The sequence below is a fragment of the Pristis pectinata genome, chromosome 18 (genome assembly GCF_009764475.1).
Source record: "Pristis pectinata isolate sPriPec2 chromosome 18, sPriPec2.1.pri, whole genome shotgun sequence".
NCBI lineage: Eukaryota > Metazoa > Chordata > Chondrichthyes > Rhinopristiformes > Pristidae > Pristis > Pristis pectinata.
The window spans coordinates 31,749,567-31,765,224 of NC_067422.1; the positions used below are offsets into that span (position 1 = coordinate 31,749,567).

Sequence of the window (15,658 nt, forward strand, 5' to 3'; positions counted from 1 at the left end):
GTCTGCATCTGTGGCAGTGCAGCACTCCCATGTTAATGCATTGAAGTGACAGCCTAGATCATCTCCTCACAGTTCTGAGGAAGGACTTGAACCCACAACCTCCCGATTTACAAGGCTACACCCATACATTGAGAGCAGAACACAAGGTCAATGTTAAGGATAAGAGATTGTGAGATGAATGTTTTTTCCTCAGCTGCCTACAGGTAGTCCCCAGGTGAAAACAGGGTTCCGGTCCCCAAAACTGCTCGTAACCCAAACTGTTCGTAAACTGGAAATGAGCAAATACAGTGCTTCAATAGGGATGGATTTGCCAGTTGCAGCAGATTATCATCACAGGGCCAATTGGGTGCTTACTGGCTGTTTCAAAAAGGTTGCCACATCCTCTTTAGTTCTCTTTATCCAAGGCCAGTTCTACTTTAATATAACACCTTGGGGATTTGTACACAATAGAATTTTGCAGTACTTTGCAGCATACAAAGCATTTCTCTATTCTTAGCTGCGTAGTAAGGAGGAGAACCATCATAGTTTAACCAATCAAACATAGCTAGGAAGTCTCCAAATACAAGACCATCCTGACAGCTTAATCAAAGATAACACAATGAAAAAGTTGGAGCGCATGGGAGATAACTAAGGTGGCAAAGGTAGTTTCAGACATAGTTTGCAAGATCATTCTTTGCATCTTCTTTACTACTTTAGTGAGTGAGGGAATGGTCGGGATTGAAATTTCTAGTCTCAAGGCAAAAGAGGCTTCAATGAAATCTAATGAAAACTAAATGAAGTTGGACCATACTACTGATGCCAAAGGCCTAGTCATTGTTAACAAGCTTAAGGAGACACAAGAGACTGCAGATGCTGGAATCTGGAGCAACAAACAAGAAACTGGAGGAACTCAGTGGGTCAGGCAGTATCTATGAGATCTCCCCTCTACTTTTCCATCTCCCCTTTACTTTTCAGTCCAGATGAAGGGTCTCAACCCAAAATGTCCACTGTCCATTTCCTTCCACAGATGCTGCCTGACCTGCTGAGTTCCTCCAGCTTCATGCTTGTGAACAAGCTTATGTCCGGAAAACAAAACTAAAAGAAAACATTTCCCACTGGTGATGGATGCTATTATACATGCATACACTTATAAAATTTCTGGTAAGATTTGATTTCCTCAATTATCTTCTCTTACCTCTTACAAGAATTTGAGTAAATGCTTTAGATGAGTGAATTCATCCTTCAATTAATGGATATTAAAGAGGGCTTCCTACTTTAGTTGGCATGGTATCAAGCAAATCCCTTATTTCAAATGGCTATTATTTGAATCCAAATGGATCAACGTCTGTCAACATAAAAGATGAGTAGGCTACAATTTTCTGCTTAGTTTCTTCCTCAGCACTAAGAGGATCCTGAAAGAAAATGTTTGAACTCCCAGTAAAATGACACAAAATACACATCTGTTTCATTGTGCAATGATTGTCAGTCAACCATTCCTTACAGGTTTTGGAAAAAGTAAAGTTCAGTACGACTGTTGAGATCTGGTACCATTTATATGGTTCAAGAACTTGACTGCTTTTGTTTCAATTATCTACAAACTGAAGTAAAATACTTTGTGTAGACCTCAAGCCAGAAGTTCAGTACATTATGCTGTCAACAGCACGAGCATTAATGCTTCAAAGAGGTGCCTGAAGTTCCTCGAATTCTTGGAAGCTCCCACTGCCACTAATATACACCACTGGTATATTCTAGGACAGTATTCTGCCTTGACTATTCCCCAAAGTTTCCATCACAAATTATTCTTATACAGAGGGTAAATTCTCACTGCATTTATGTGGGATGGGAGAGGCAAGAGTGAAACTCGGCAAAAATTTCAATTCCATCTTGTCATTCTTCCTATCATTTGGATCACAAATCCAGAAGGTTCAGGTCAATGAGGTATGGGCAATAAATGTTTTGCTTTCCAGTGATGTCAATACTGCACAAATGAAAACTTAAAACCATGCTGGAATTGCATATCCTTGGATGTCAGGAAGCCCTAGCATTTTCCTTCTGACTGATCTACTCGGTAACAATCGCTGAAAGGAGTAACACTTGAAGGACAACTAGTGGCCGAGGAGTTAAGGAGCCAACCATCTGAATGATGGAGGAATTGCTGAGAGCAAAGACCGGAGGGCAGCAGTGGCAGATGCCACAGGAAGTACTTTATATAAGCATTGTTTCTGTTGCTGGGGGACTGGGGAATCGACCCAATGAGATTTCACTTGAATTGCAATTGCCTAGAAGCTGCTGCCATCAACTTGGTAATGTAGCTACAGGATGAGAAGTCCTATGGGAACCAACATTTCCCTCCATGCTTTTACTTATCATCAATATAAATTCCCTCCCCCACTGGGTGCACAGACCTGAGCCACTTTGTACAAGTGGCCATTATTCATGCACACTGATCCATCAGTAGAACACTCTATTCATTGCAGGGGAGACCATGTTTTCTACCTCTTGCCTTCTTGCCAACATTTGCACTGGATGTATTCAACTAACTCACCACAGATTGGAAGCTGAAGATGGGGGCTTTTTGGTCTGTTTGGCTCATAAATCAATGCTACCACTCAACAAGGGAGCCCATACCTCCACTGGACTGTGCACACAAAGATCTAAGGGGAACAGCTGTCTTGAGAAACATTGAGGGGATTTAGTACAGAGCACCTCAGTGCTGCAGTGTGATGAAATGATCAAATGGTCTGAAAATTCCTGATCCATACATATACTGGGAATTAACCATGGTTTAATATTATACATCCAGCTTTAACACTTAATTAAAACATTTTCAACCAAAATCCAACCACAAGTTGGTTTGATTACATGTGGTTCATTTGCCTTTCTTTCAAATTTGCTTCTTTTAACACAACCCTATCACCTAATTACTTCAATTTTATTGATTGATGGAATATTTGTCACTATAGATATTCATCGCCTGTGTCAAGCATTCACAATTTGGGCACTTACATTTTGATACTGAATATAATCTCACAGCAATTAAATCTAAAGCAATTGTGTTACATCATACAAACATGCCCAAATAAATCAGCGTGACACTGCCATTTACCACAATGGATTTTTTGAGTGAAATTGGCACTTTAAAACACATTGAAAGAACAGATAAGTCTTTGAAACGTATTCACCTAACAGAGGTTCTATTAATATTATGGAGACACATAGCACTAACGAGTTTTCACATACATCACAAACCTTCTAGTTACTCAGTGCTATATTCAAACTTAGTCGATTGAATAATACACCATGGGTTAATCCTGAGAGCTTCCCTCTGTTTCAATGTTACAGTTTATCTGTTAACACTTGGGTGAATCACCTTGAGACCTTTTCCTGGGCTATATTTGCCAGCTGATGCAAGTGCACGTTGTTCAGCACAATTTTTGCTTTTGTGATTATTTTATGACCAAGCCATCTACTAGAATCTCCTCTGTTTTCCCAACTTCCATTTACAATGCATTATTCCAATCCTTTTGCCGCTTCATACACAGTCACGTGTTATTCTGTCATTTATTCAGTTTCTCATCTCATAATTTCAATTCTTCCAATTAATCAATGCTTGTTCCCCACTGAATGGCTTGCAGTGTATATAATGTTCACGTACACTTACGTAACTTCCCTCCATTTCTTCTTCATTAAATGCTGTCTGTCAGTGATATCTTCCAGTTTAGTACATGGTAACCATCCAGCATCCTGTCTGGTCTGTCCAAAAGTGGTACCTCAGCCACTGAATACTTCCAGCAATTTCAGTTTTGCTTTTATTACATTATATTACATTGACCATTAGAGCTCATGAACATTTCTTTATTTCTATTATAATTTCAATTCTCCAATACAGTGAAGTGTTGCCTTGCAAAATTACCCATGTTAAGTCCTTGTATACCAACCCTCAAGATACTCTGTAAACTTTACAATTCCATATGTTTAAACAGTCTCAAAGGTGCAATAAACTGAGTGTAAAATGCTCTTTTGACATGTTCTGAAGTTCTAAATGGAACTGCCTTTTGAAAATGTCAGAACTTCATTGTTTTGAGCACTACTTAAGTGTGGGCAAAATCTATGTCAGTCCAATTATACTTCTCTTGTGGAGTTCCTAATGGTACGGAAGAAACCTTATTAACAAGCTGCATGACAGTGCCATTACTCATTGAGAAAGATGCCACATTTCAACCAAAAAAATTGATTTGAAACCACGACAGATGTTGAAAACATACAGCATCCATTCTCTTCTGTACGATAAAAAAACAGTTTAGGTTTACAGCCTGGATGCTTCATCAGACTCAAAGAATGTAGAATGAGACTCTCTTCACTCAACAGATGGGCTTTCTTTGCATTTCTTCCCATAGACCACTTTCTTTTTATTAATTTATGGGGTGAAGATGTCACAGGCAAAGCCAGCATTTATTGCTCATCACCGCTTGCTCTTGAGGTAGGTGGTGGTGGTGAGCCACCTTATTGAACTCCTACAGCCCTTGTGGTGAAGACGTTCCTATTGTGTTATGGGTAGGGAGTTCTGAAATTTAGATCCAGTGACAATTAAGGATTACATTTCCAAGTCAAGATGGTGTGTACCTTGAAGGGGAGCATGCAAATGTTGATGCAACCAGATGCCTGCTGGTACTTGGTGAAAGGGGTTTCAGGTTTGGAAGGTACTATCAGAGTAACTACAGTGAATTACATTCTGCAGTTACAGGGCACTGATGTTGGAGGGAGTGAACAGCCTGCTTGGTGGATGGGGTACCAATCAATTGTCCAAATGGTATCAAGCTTCAGAAGTACTGCAGTAGTTAAACTCATCCAGGCAAGAGGAAGGTATTCCAGCACACTTCTGACTTTAGATGTGTAAATGGTGGAAAGGCTTTGCAGTGTCAGGAGGCAAGTCACTCACTGCAGGATACCCAGCCTTTGAATCTGCTCTTGTAGCCATGGCATTTATGTGGGCAGTCCAGTCAAGTTTCTAGTCAGTGGCAATTCCTAGGACCATAGTTGGTGGGGTTAGACTTTCTTGTTGGAAGAGGACATTGCTGGCAATTGTGTGGTACAAATGTTATTTAATAGCAAGTGAAGAGCATGATGGTAGAGCTAGGGGGCAGAATACAGGTGGAGGAGACAGGAGGAACCCTGACCAGTATCCTCATTGTCTAATCCAGCAGCTTTGGCAAGCAGTTGAGTGCTGCACAGATACAAATGGACAATATCAGATCTCCTTCAATTATACATCTCTCCCGATTGTAATGAAAATGAGAAGTATGACACAGGCTAATCCAAGTATCAGCTATCTTCTACAATATGCCAATATCTAAATTAGCCCTGAGAAGCCAATCATATTCCCACTGGCAGATAATTTTTGGCTCATGTGACACAGTTGGGATTGTCCAGGATCAACAGCTGTAAGATTCTTTGAGACATCACGAAAGAGGTCTGAAACGTGTTCTGCCTATGCAACTCTTTCTACAACAACGTTTTTACACACTGACAGACTTTCCATTTTGTTTTATTTGTTCATCCTTTCAGGATCTGGGTGGTACTGTCAAGGCCACAATTATTGCCCATCCATTATCGGCCTTCAGAAGCTGGTGGTCATCCATCTGAAAATAAGTGGTTTTCTTGGCTATTTTAGATTCAACCACATCAGATGGGTCTGGAGTTGCATATAAGCCCAGCTAGGTAAGAATGGCAGTTAGCAACCCATAGGACATGAGTGAATTTGATGGGTTTTTAAATGAAAGTCCAATAGTTTTTGTTTTCATCTGCTACTATATACTACTTGGACAATACCAGTCCAAAATAGAGACGCAGACCAGCCGTCAGTTGTGGCAGGGGTTACATGCTATAATGGGTTACAAAACCAAGTCGGGCAGCATCGCTGACAACAGTGCATCCCTTCCTGATGAGCTTAATGCATTCTACAGTATGTATGTTTTGAACAGAAGGGGCACTGAAATGTCACCACGCACTCCAACAGCCTCCAATGCACCTGAACCCACAATCACCATTGCAGATGTAAAATCAGTCTTCCGGAGAGTGAACCCACCAAAAGCATCTGGCCCAGATGGTGTTCCTTGCAGTGTCCTTAGATCCTGTGCATATCAGCTGGCGGGGGTATTTGCAGACATTTTTAACCTCTCCCTGCTTCACTCAGAGCTTCCCACCTGCTTTTAGGCAGCCACTATCATCCCAGTACCTAAGAAAAACAAGGTCATGCGACTTAATGACTACTGCCCGGTGGCTCTGACATCCACCATCATGAAGTGCTTCCAGAGACTGGTCATGGCACACATTAACTCCAGCCTCCCAGACAACCTTGACCCACTGCAATTCAACTACTGCCGATTTAGGTCCACGGCGGATGCCACCTCCCTGGCCCTACACTCATCTCTGGAACATCTGGACAGTAAAAGACACTTATGTTAGACAATTGTTTATTGACAACAGTTCTGCCTTCAATACTATACTTCCAAGCAAAGTCATCTCTAACTCCGAGACCTGGGACTCAACACCACCCTTTGCAACTGGATCCTCGACTTCCTGACCAACAGACCACAATCAGTAAGAATAGGCAGTAACACCTCCGCCATGATTATTCAGAACACTGGTGCCCCACAAGGCTACATCCCCAGCCCCCACTCTACTCCCTATACACTCATGACTGTGTGGCCAGATTCTGCTCCATCTACTAGTTTACAGATAACACCACCATAGTGGGCCATATCTCAAATAACAATGAGTCAGAGTACAGGAAGGAGATAGGGGGCCTAGTGAAATGGTGTCACGACAACAACCTCTCTCTCAATGTCAGCAAAACAAAAAAGCTGGTCATTGACTTCAGGAAGGAGGGCGGTGCACATACTCCTGTCGACATCAACAGTGCTGAGGTCAAGAGGGTTAAGAGCTTCAAGTTCCCAGGAGTGAACATCACCAATAGCTTGTCCTGGTCCAACCATGTAGATGCCACAGCCAAGAAAGCTCACCAATGCCTCTACTTCCTCAGGAGGCAAAAGAAATTTGGCATGTCCCCTTTGACCCTCACCAATTTTTATTGATGCACCATAGAAAGCATCCTATCCGGATGCATCACGGCTTGGTATGGCAACCGCTCTACCTGTGACTGCAAGAGACTGCAAGAGTTGTGGACACATCTCAGCACATCACAGAAACCAGCCTCCCCTCCATGGACTCTGTCTATACTTCAGCAGCCAGCATAATCAGAGACCCCACCCACCCTGGACATTCTCCCTTCTCCACTCTCCCGTTGAGCAGAAGATACAAAAGCCTGAAAGCACGCACCACAAGGCTCAAAGACAGCATCTATCCTGCTGTTATAAGACTATTGAATGGTTCCCTAGTATGATAAGATCGACTCTTGATCTCACAATCAACCTTGTTGTGACCTTGCACCTTATTGTCCACCTACACTGCACCTCCTCTGGAACTGTAACACTTTATCCTGCATTCTGTTATTGTTTAACCTTGTACTACTTCAATGCACTGTGTAATGAACTGATCTGTATGAACGGTATGCAAGACAAGTTTTCCACTGTACCTCGGTAAATGTGACAATAATAAACAAATTTAATTTATGAATTTATTATTGTCCCAAATTCCAAATCACTTATTGAACTTTCTGGAGGTTCGGCTTGACAAGATAGGAGAATTAAATGATCAGAACTGAAATTGAGCACAGAAAGGATTTTTATTCACTGTGTGAGCACCTGTGTAAGATGTGTAATAGCAGAAGTAAATGGGTTCATTAATGGCTGAGATGGTCATTCCTGGTTAATTGCACTAAATACACTATGACTGACCAACTCTGACTCCAAAATTTATTCCATTATCAATGGATTGCACCTTAGAGGCACAGTACAACTTGCTGAGGTGATGGTATAGCATGTTTAGCACATCTGCTCGAAAATGAGTTGCTAAACATCTCAGACAAGGCAATACTCCCTCATTTCTACACTGGACTGCGAATCTAGATTTGATTTCAATTATCTGGAATGGGGTTTGAGCACATCTTTTCACCAAACCACACTGTAACCAATTTCTCTCAGAAATACTGTAGAACATAGAACAATACAGCACAGAAACGGGCCCTTCAGCCCACAATGTTTGTGCTGAGCACGATGTCAATCCAAACTAACCCCATCTGCCTGCACATGGTCTATACTCCTCCACTCTATGTGCTTGTCTAAATGCCTCTTAAACATTGCAATTGTATCTGCTTCCACCACTTCCATTGGTAGCATTCTCCAGGCACCTACAAGTCTCTATATAAAATAATTTGCCTTGCAAATCCCTTTTAAATTTTTCCCCTCTCACCTTAAATCTATGCCCTCTTGTAGTGGACATTTCCACCCTCGTACAAAGACTTTTGACCATCTACCCTACCTATGCCTCTCTTAATTTTATATACTTCTATCAGATCGCCCTCAACCCTCCAATACTTCAGAGAAAATAATCCAAGTTTGTCAAACTTCTGCTTATAGCTAGTACACTCTAATCCTGGCAACATCTCAGTGAACCTCTTCTGCGCCCTCTCCAAAGACTCCACATCCTTCCTGTAATGTGGTGACCAGAATTGCAAACAACACTCCAACTGTGGCCTAACCAAAGTTTTACATAGCCGCAACATGACTTCTAGCTTCTATACTCAACACCTCAACCGATGAAGGCAAGTATTGGCCTTGGTACTGAGGTACAGTGAAAAACTTGCCTTGCATACAGATCATGCAGGTCAATTCATTACACAGTGCAGTTACATTGAGTTACTACAGAGTGCATTGATGTGGTACAGGTAAAAACAATAACAGTACAGAGTAAAGAGTCACAGCTACAGAGAAAGTGCAGTGCAATAAAGTCCAAGGTCACAACAAGGTAGATCGTGAGGTCATAGTCCATCTCATCGTATAAGGGAACTGTTCAATAATCTTATCACAGTGGGGTAAAAGCTGTCCTTAAGTCTGGTGGTATGTGTCCTCAGGCTCCTGTATCTTCTACCCGATGGAAGAGGAGAGAAGAGAGAATGTCCCCGTTGGGTGGTGTCTTTGATTATGCTGGCTGCTTCACCAAGGCAGCGAGAGGTAAAGAGAGTCCAAGGAGGGGAGGCTGGTGTCCGTGATGCGCTGGACTGTGTCCACAACTCTCTGCAGTTTCTTGCGGTGCTGGGCAGAACAGTTGCTGTATCAAGCCGTGATACATCCAGATAGGATGCTTTCTATGGTGCATCGATAAAAGTTGGTGAGTGTCAAAGGGGACAAACCGAATTTCTTCAGCCTCCTGAGGAAGTAGAGGCACTGATGAGCTTTCTTGGCCGTGGCATCTACCTGATTTGACCAGGACAGGCTATTGGTGATGTTCATACCTTCTTTGCCTTATGCCTTCTTTACCACACTATCTACTCGTGTTGCCTCTTTCAGGGAGCTATGGACTTGCACCCAAGATCCCTCTGTGCATCAATTCTCCTAAATGTCCTGCCATTTACCGTATACTTTCCTCTTCTGTAATGATGGAAAGTTGGCATCCTTGTGCATAGATTTCTGTTCTAGAATCATGAATACATCATTTTGCTGGAGCAGAAATAAACTCTACCTTGCATCTGGCCAGAACCCATCCCAAATTCCAATTTAGTATAACAAAAGTCTGGAAATTTATGAAATATACTTTAAAGACTTGAATGACGATGCTAACCAAATGTCTCTCTTTGGGAGCTTTGCATTTTAGTCTGCCAGCTTTTGTCTTTATACATGAACCTCATTAAAATATTTTCTGAACTTTTGTGTTTTGCAATGAGAATTCAAAGAAACTCAAACACAAATGACACTACGTCTGAGAAACAATTGGTTTCACCCAATGGCACACAAATTAAATTACCACATGGATCACTAATCACTATTCATCACCCGTGCATGTATAGTGGATCAAGGCTCTTCACCAGCCAGGCCAGCAAATATCATTGAAACGCAGGAAACGGAACGATATACTCCAAGCTATCAAAACCACATTTACAGAAACATGTCATTGTTTTGTGAACGTGCTTAATTGAGTGGAGAAGAAAAACTGATTAACATCTTCAAAAACTGCAGATAAAATGATATTAATCAATGCACCTCTTTTTTCTCTAGTTTCTCTATTTCCCTTACACCACAGCCGTTCTCTTCACTGCCCCTCTCCCCACATTTTTCTATTGGCAAATAGGCTTTGCCTCTTTAACCCTTAATCTTCCATTTTTCTAATGATCTCCCTCATTTCCTAGTCACCCCTTTCTAAACTCTTCTGCTCTTCCTTAGTTTCTGTGCCTTTCTCCCCTCCATTATTAACATGAGTATCCTCTTCCTCAGGGCTCTTCAAGTACCCTTCAGTAACACTTTCTCTTCTTGCAATTCCCCTCTCTCCCTCATGAGAACAGATCTCTCCTCCCCTCTTCACTTCTACCTCCAGTATCTCCCCAACACCTTCAATCTTATCCTTTAATGTACCTTCTTTATCCATCTGACCCCTCACTGTAATATAGTATCACCAAGTTCCTTCTTCATATTGTATCCATGACCCTCACTGTCATTCAGAATGTGTTTCCTTGACTATTCCCAGATCTTTTTCCTTCCCTATCATCCTGCTCATGCAATAAAAATATAACTAATGACAACTTCACTTGGTAATATTCTTCTCACAAGGTTCCAAAACTACATATCTGCAGTCTTGGAGCAAGTCCCATATTATTTAGAGACATACAGCACAGAAAAAGGCCCTTCAGCTCACTGCTGACATCAACCATCCATTTACACTAGTCCCATTTTGTTATTCTTCCCACATTCTCATAGACTCTCCCCAATTCTACCACTCACCTACATGCTAGGAGCAATTTACAGTGGCCAATTAATCTACCAAGTTGTACATCTTCAGGAGTCAAGAAGAAATTGGAGCACTCAGGGGAAACCCAAGCGGTCACAGAGAGAATGTGCAACCTCCACACAGACAACATCCAAGATCAGGATTGAACCCAGGTCTCTGGTGCTGTGAGCCAGCAGCTCTACTTGATGGAACAACATTGACATGCACAGAAGATATAGATCATCTGTTCTTCCCAGTTCACTGAAACTTTCTGTTGAACACTAGACTTCAATCTGAGAGTAATGCACTGTCAGCGACCATTTATTTCAAGGAAGAATGTCTCCAACAGACCTCGAAGAGGAAAGAGAAAATGACTGGCAACAAAAGAGAATTTGCAGTTATGTTAAATTACTAAACCTGAAAAAAAGCATCTGTGCAGATCACTACTCACAAAGGATAAATTAAACTATCTTAAGGAATCTGTATTTGTAATATTGTGTTAGCCTTGCGATATTATGGATAAATCAAATGGATCTGTGCTAGGAATGTGACATCATGGATCGATCAAATCCATGCAAGAGCAAATTAAGATAAGTGTTACAACTTTGACCTTTTTCAATTGTTACATTCTCCTATACAGATGCTTAACTTTTCTGCTTGAACCTGTTTTTACAGACACTGCTGCATTCCAACCTGCTGGCCTTCATCTTCAAGCTGATACCTTGTTTGATCTTCTGCCTTGCCCTCAGATTCCAGCATCTCTAACCACCACCCAACCCCAGCTCCAACCAACATCAGTCCTTCCATATCAAACAACCTTAAACATTAAATAAGGACAAGTTACTTGCTTTCTACGTTAACTTAATTGCTTTTGTCAACATAATCTGTGCCTAATCTTTAGGCCCTCCTTATTGGCTCCATTTCCCATTTTCCCAACAATTTATCAGTCTGTACTCTTCTGGCTCTTGTCAATCAGGTGCACACTCGCAATTCCCATTAAAGTAAGCTTTATTGCACTGACTTACATTAATCAGATCTCCACTCTCTCAGCTCACATTAATCAGTTCCCTTCTCTGAGATCTCATGAATCAGCCTTGTCACATGCTATCACTGTATGCTCAAGTTTATCTTGGGCACTCACCGAGGAGATCGTAAAACTTTACAGGGTAGAAGGGACGCAGCCCTCGCTGGCCTTAAATTGAGCTGTTCACTTAGTCCACTTCCCAGCCATTGGTCCATGTACACTTGTGGGTAACTATCCAAGAACTCAAATCAGGTGCATCTATTTCCACCACCATTTTAAGCAGTGATTTCCATATCCTCTCTACCCCTTGTGTGAAAAATAAAATATTTCTAATGCTTCAAGAAATTAAAATCCATCTCCCTTCGTTAACAGGTTTTCTTCCTATTAAAAGCCTTTCCTATTCGGCCTAAATAGGCCTATCGTAATTTCATACACCTCAATTAAATCTTCTCACTGTCTGCTTTGTTCCAATGAAAACAAACCCAATCCTATCAGTCTCTCCTCATAATTGTAATTCTAATGTCTCGGCAATATTTCTTTAAAAATCTTGTCTGCATCTTCTCTCACCCCGCAACAACCCCTTCCTGCAGTTTGGTGTCCAGAACTATCCACAGTGCTCTAACTGTGGCCTGCTCTTTATTTATTTATTGGTTTATTATTGTCACTTGTACCAAGGTACAGTGAAAAGCTTGTCTTACGAACCAATCGTACAGGTCAATTCATCACACAGTGCAGTTACATTGAGTTAGTACAGAGTGCATTGATGTAGTACAGGTAAAAACAATAACAGTACAGAGTAAAGTGTCACAGCTACAGAGAAAGTGCAGTGCAATAAGGTGCAAGGTTACAACCAGGTAGATCGTGAGGTCATAGTCCATCTCATTGTATAAGGGAACCGTTCAATAGTCTTATCACAGTGGGGTAGAAGCTGTCCTTAAGTCTGGTGGTACATGCCCTCAGGCTCCTGTATCCTCTACCCGATGGAAGAGGAGAGAAGAGAGAATGTCCCAGGTGGGTGGGGTTTATATATCTATCTATCTATACATAATATTTTTTATATATATATATATATATATAATGTGTGTGTGTGTGTGTGTGTGTGTGTGTGTGTGTGTGTGTGTGTATATATATATACATACATACACACACACACATATATATATCAATATCAATCACAGTTCCAACATGATCATCCTACCTTACAATTCATCCAATAAAGGCAAGAATCCCTTTTATCTTCCTAACCACCTTATCTACCTTCAGAGGTTTATGGACAGACACTCAAAAGTCCCTCTGTTCCTCCCGTTCTTAGTTTCCTGCCATATATTGCATGGTACTTTGCCCCATTTCTTCCTCTCCATCAACCATACTGCCAGTTTTGATATCAGCAACAACTTCGTATTCATGACCACTATAATCCAGCGCAAATCATTTCTTTATAATAACAAAAAGCAAAGGACCTTGAAAATAAGTCAAGGAATCCCTTTGCATTCAGCTCTTCAGTAATTAAAACTTCCATTGATCATGATCCTCTGCTTTCTCCTACTGAGCTGACATTTTAACCAATCTGCCCCTTCCCTCAAATACCATGGGCTTCAGTTTGCCTTACCATGTGTGACCGCCAAACACTTGCTGAAATCCATGTAAATCACATCAAAAGTGCTGCTCTCATCAATCTCCCTTGTTACCTCCTCAAAAAACACAAAATCAAGTTAGTCAGATGCTAAATGTGGGATCTACTCCTAGAGTAGGAAGGGGCTAAAATTCAAGGGAAGTTCCATTGTGGGAGAAACATCCTCTTGGCTCTGACCTCCCCATTGTAAAGGTTTCTGTCAAGCTTGGACTCCAATTCAGTCAGAAAAGTTGTCATGGGGACATTCGTTTCCAGCCAATTACCTTGCATTGATCTTTGCTCCCTCCATCTCCCTGCCCCACCTTCCAACATATACTTAAATCTCCCCTTTTCCAATTTCACATAATAATAGTCATGGAGATAAAGTAGCACAAAACTTGGTTGTTCAGCTCATCAAGTCTGCACTAATCCACTGTCATCCATTTACACTGATCTACATTAATTCTTCCCACATTCTCATCAATTCTGCCCCCCCCACCTTCTTCTACTACACTAGGGGCAATTTACAATAGCCAATCCACACATCTTTGAGAAGTGGAAGGGAACTTGAGCACCCGGAGAAAAACTGTGTGGTCACAGGGATAATGTGTGAACTCCACACATCAGGATTGAACCTGGGTCTCTGGCGCTGAGGCAGCTGCTCTTCTAACTGTTCTTCATTTCCATTCTTGGAACATCTAGGAGCAACTGCTCTGATTAAATCAATTTGGTTCATTTTGTCCTTTCAATTATACAACCATCTTATTGTCACTGCTTCCACATCAAACTACATTAGTCACCATGTCTTCCAACATTCCCACTGACCCAATAATAGCTACAGGATATTTTTTAATTCACTAAACATTAGTTAGGCAGCGTGCACTGCTCAGTTTTGGGCAGCACTTGAGGAAGAATGTTGAGCCATTGGAGAGATACAGAAGGGACTTACTTGAAAGCTGATAGATAAGAAACAACAGGAAAAGCTGGGTGCTATTAAACAGAGCTGAGAAGGATTTGCTCAAGATACTCATAATCATGGTGGTTTATTCAGAATAAATAAAGGGAAAGTTTTTAATAGAAGGATCAATAAACGAAGTTCACTGACTCAAGAGAAGTACGAGACCAGCTTGCATCCGACCCATATATGCCCAAGCCCAGTGAAAGATGGTTCCAATCAATGCCACGACTAAGTCATTTCAAAAATGCAGCATTTGACATGGTTTCATCTACACCACTGCAACCAGTCTCAACTCCCTCTGCATTGACAAAATACTTGACAAGTGGTTGAGTTCTTGCAATAATCCAGGTTAGCATGGAACACTACACTTATACCAATAACTCACTGAGAACAGAGAAGTGAGTTGCTATAAATCTGAGTCAAGACAGATTTCCATTAGAGACTATATTATCTTGCACTGTGGTCCAGACTTCCTGACTACAGTGATATGATGGAGTGCAATTTGAATATGGCTGAAAGCAGCATTGTGCGCTGAATGGTCTGTGCCTGAAATTAATGTCATCCAGATCTTTACAGTCCACTGCCATTAAACAATAGTGCTACAGTCACTACAGGGAACCAAGAGATATTACAGATGCCCTTCATTTTACTTGCTGAAAGCTTTTCCTTTTTAAAGAGAAGTAGCTTGATTCATAACCAGACTAGAATCTGATGTAACCTTAAAACCAAAATGCATCAAATGTACAGATCTGTGGCTAAAAGTACATCACATAAGTTTAAAAACACATTTTTCAATTGCAAAAGGGAGCTTTGAGTTTACAAAGATAACCAAAGAGGTGAATCTGTGAACTCTAAATTAATCCAACTGGTTCATCAGATAAAGTCAGCATGGGAGTGCTCACAAAGCTCACCTGGACCAGCTTCTCCAATTGTTCCTTATCCTTCAGAAGGATGGTTATTGTTTCATCTCTCTGGATTAACTCATCAGTAAGTGTCCGTAGCTTCTGCTCCGAATTCTGAAAATAATGACAAATATTAGATTGGGAGTGTGTGCCAAATCAGTTGTGGTGTTTTAAACAGACAAGGAAGAGCTAACTTAAAAGTTTAGCTGAATACCTAATATATAGTGCAAAATTTTAGTGTTGAGGTATTCTCTGGCAGATATCCTCACAGACAGGAAGTCAGAGAGGCAGGCAGGCAGAATGGA

The 15,658-nt window shown here is 41.2% G+C and overlaps 1 protein-coding gene across 1 annotated transcript in view; it reads right to left on the reverse strand.

Annotated features, from left to right (window-relative positions):
• LOC127579745 (myosin-16) overlaps window positions 1-15,658 on the reverse strand; it is a 168,167-nt gene that overhangs the window by 111,693 nt on the left and 40,816 nt on the right. The window contains exon 3 of the mRNA XM_052032626.1: window positions 15,363-15,467. Coding sequence (XP_051888586.1) covers window positions 15,363-15,467 — 105 coding nt within the window. The remainder of the gene's footprint in view (window positions 1-15,362; window positions 15,468-15,658) is intronic.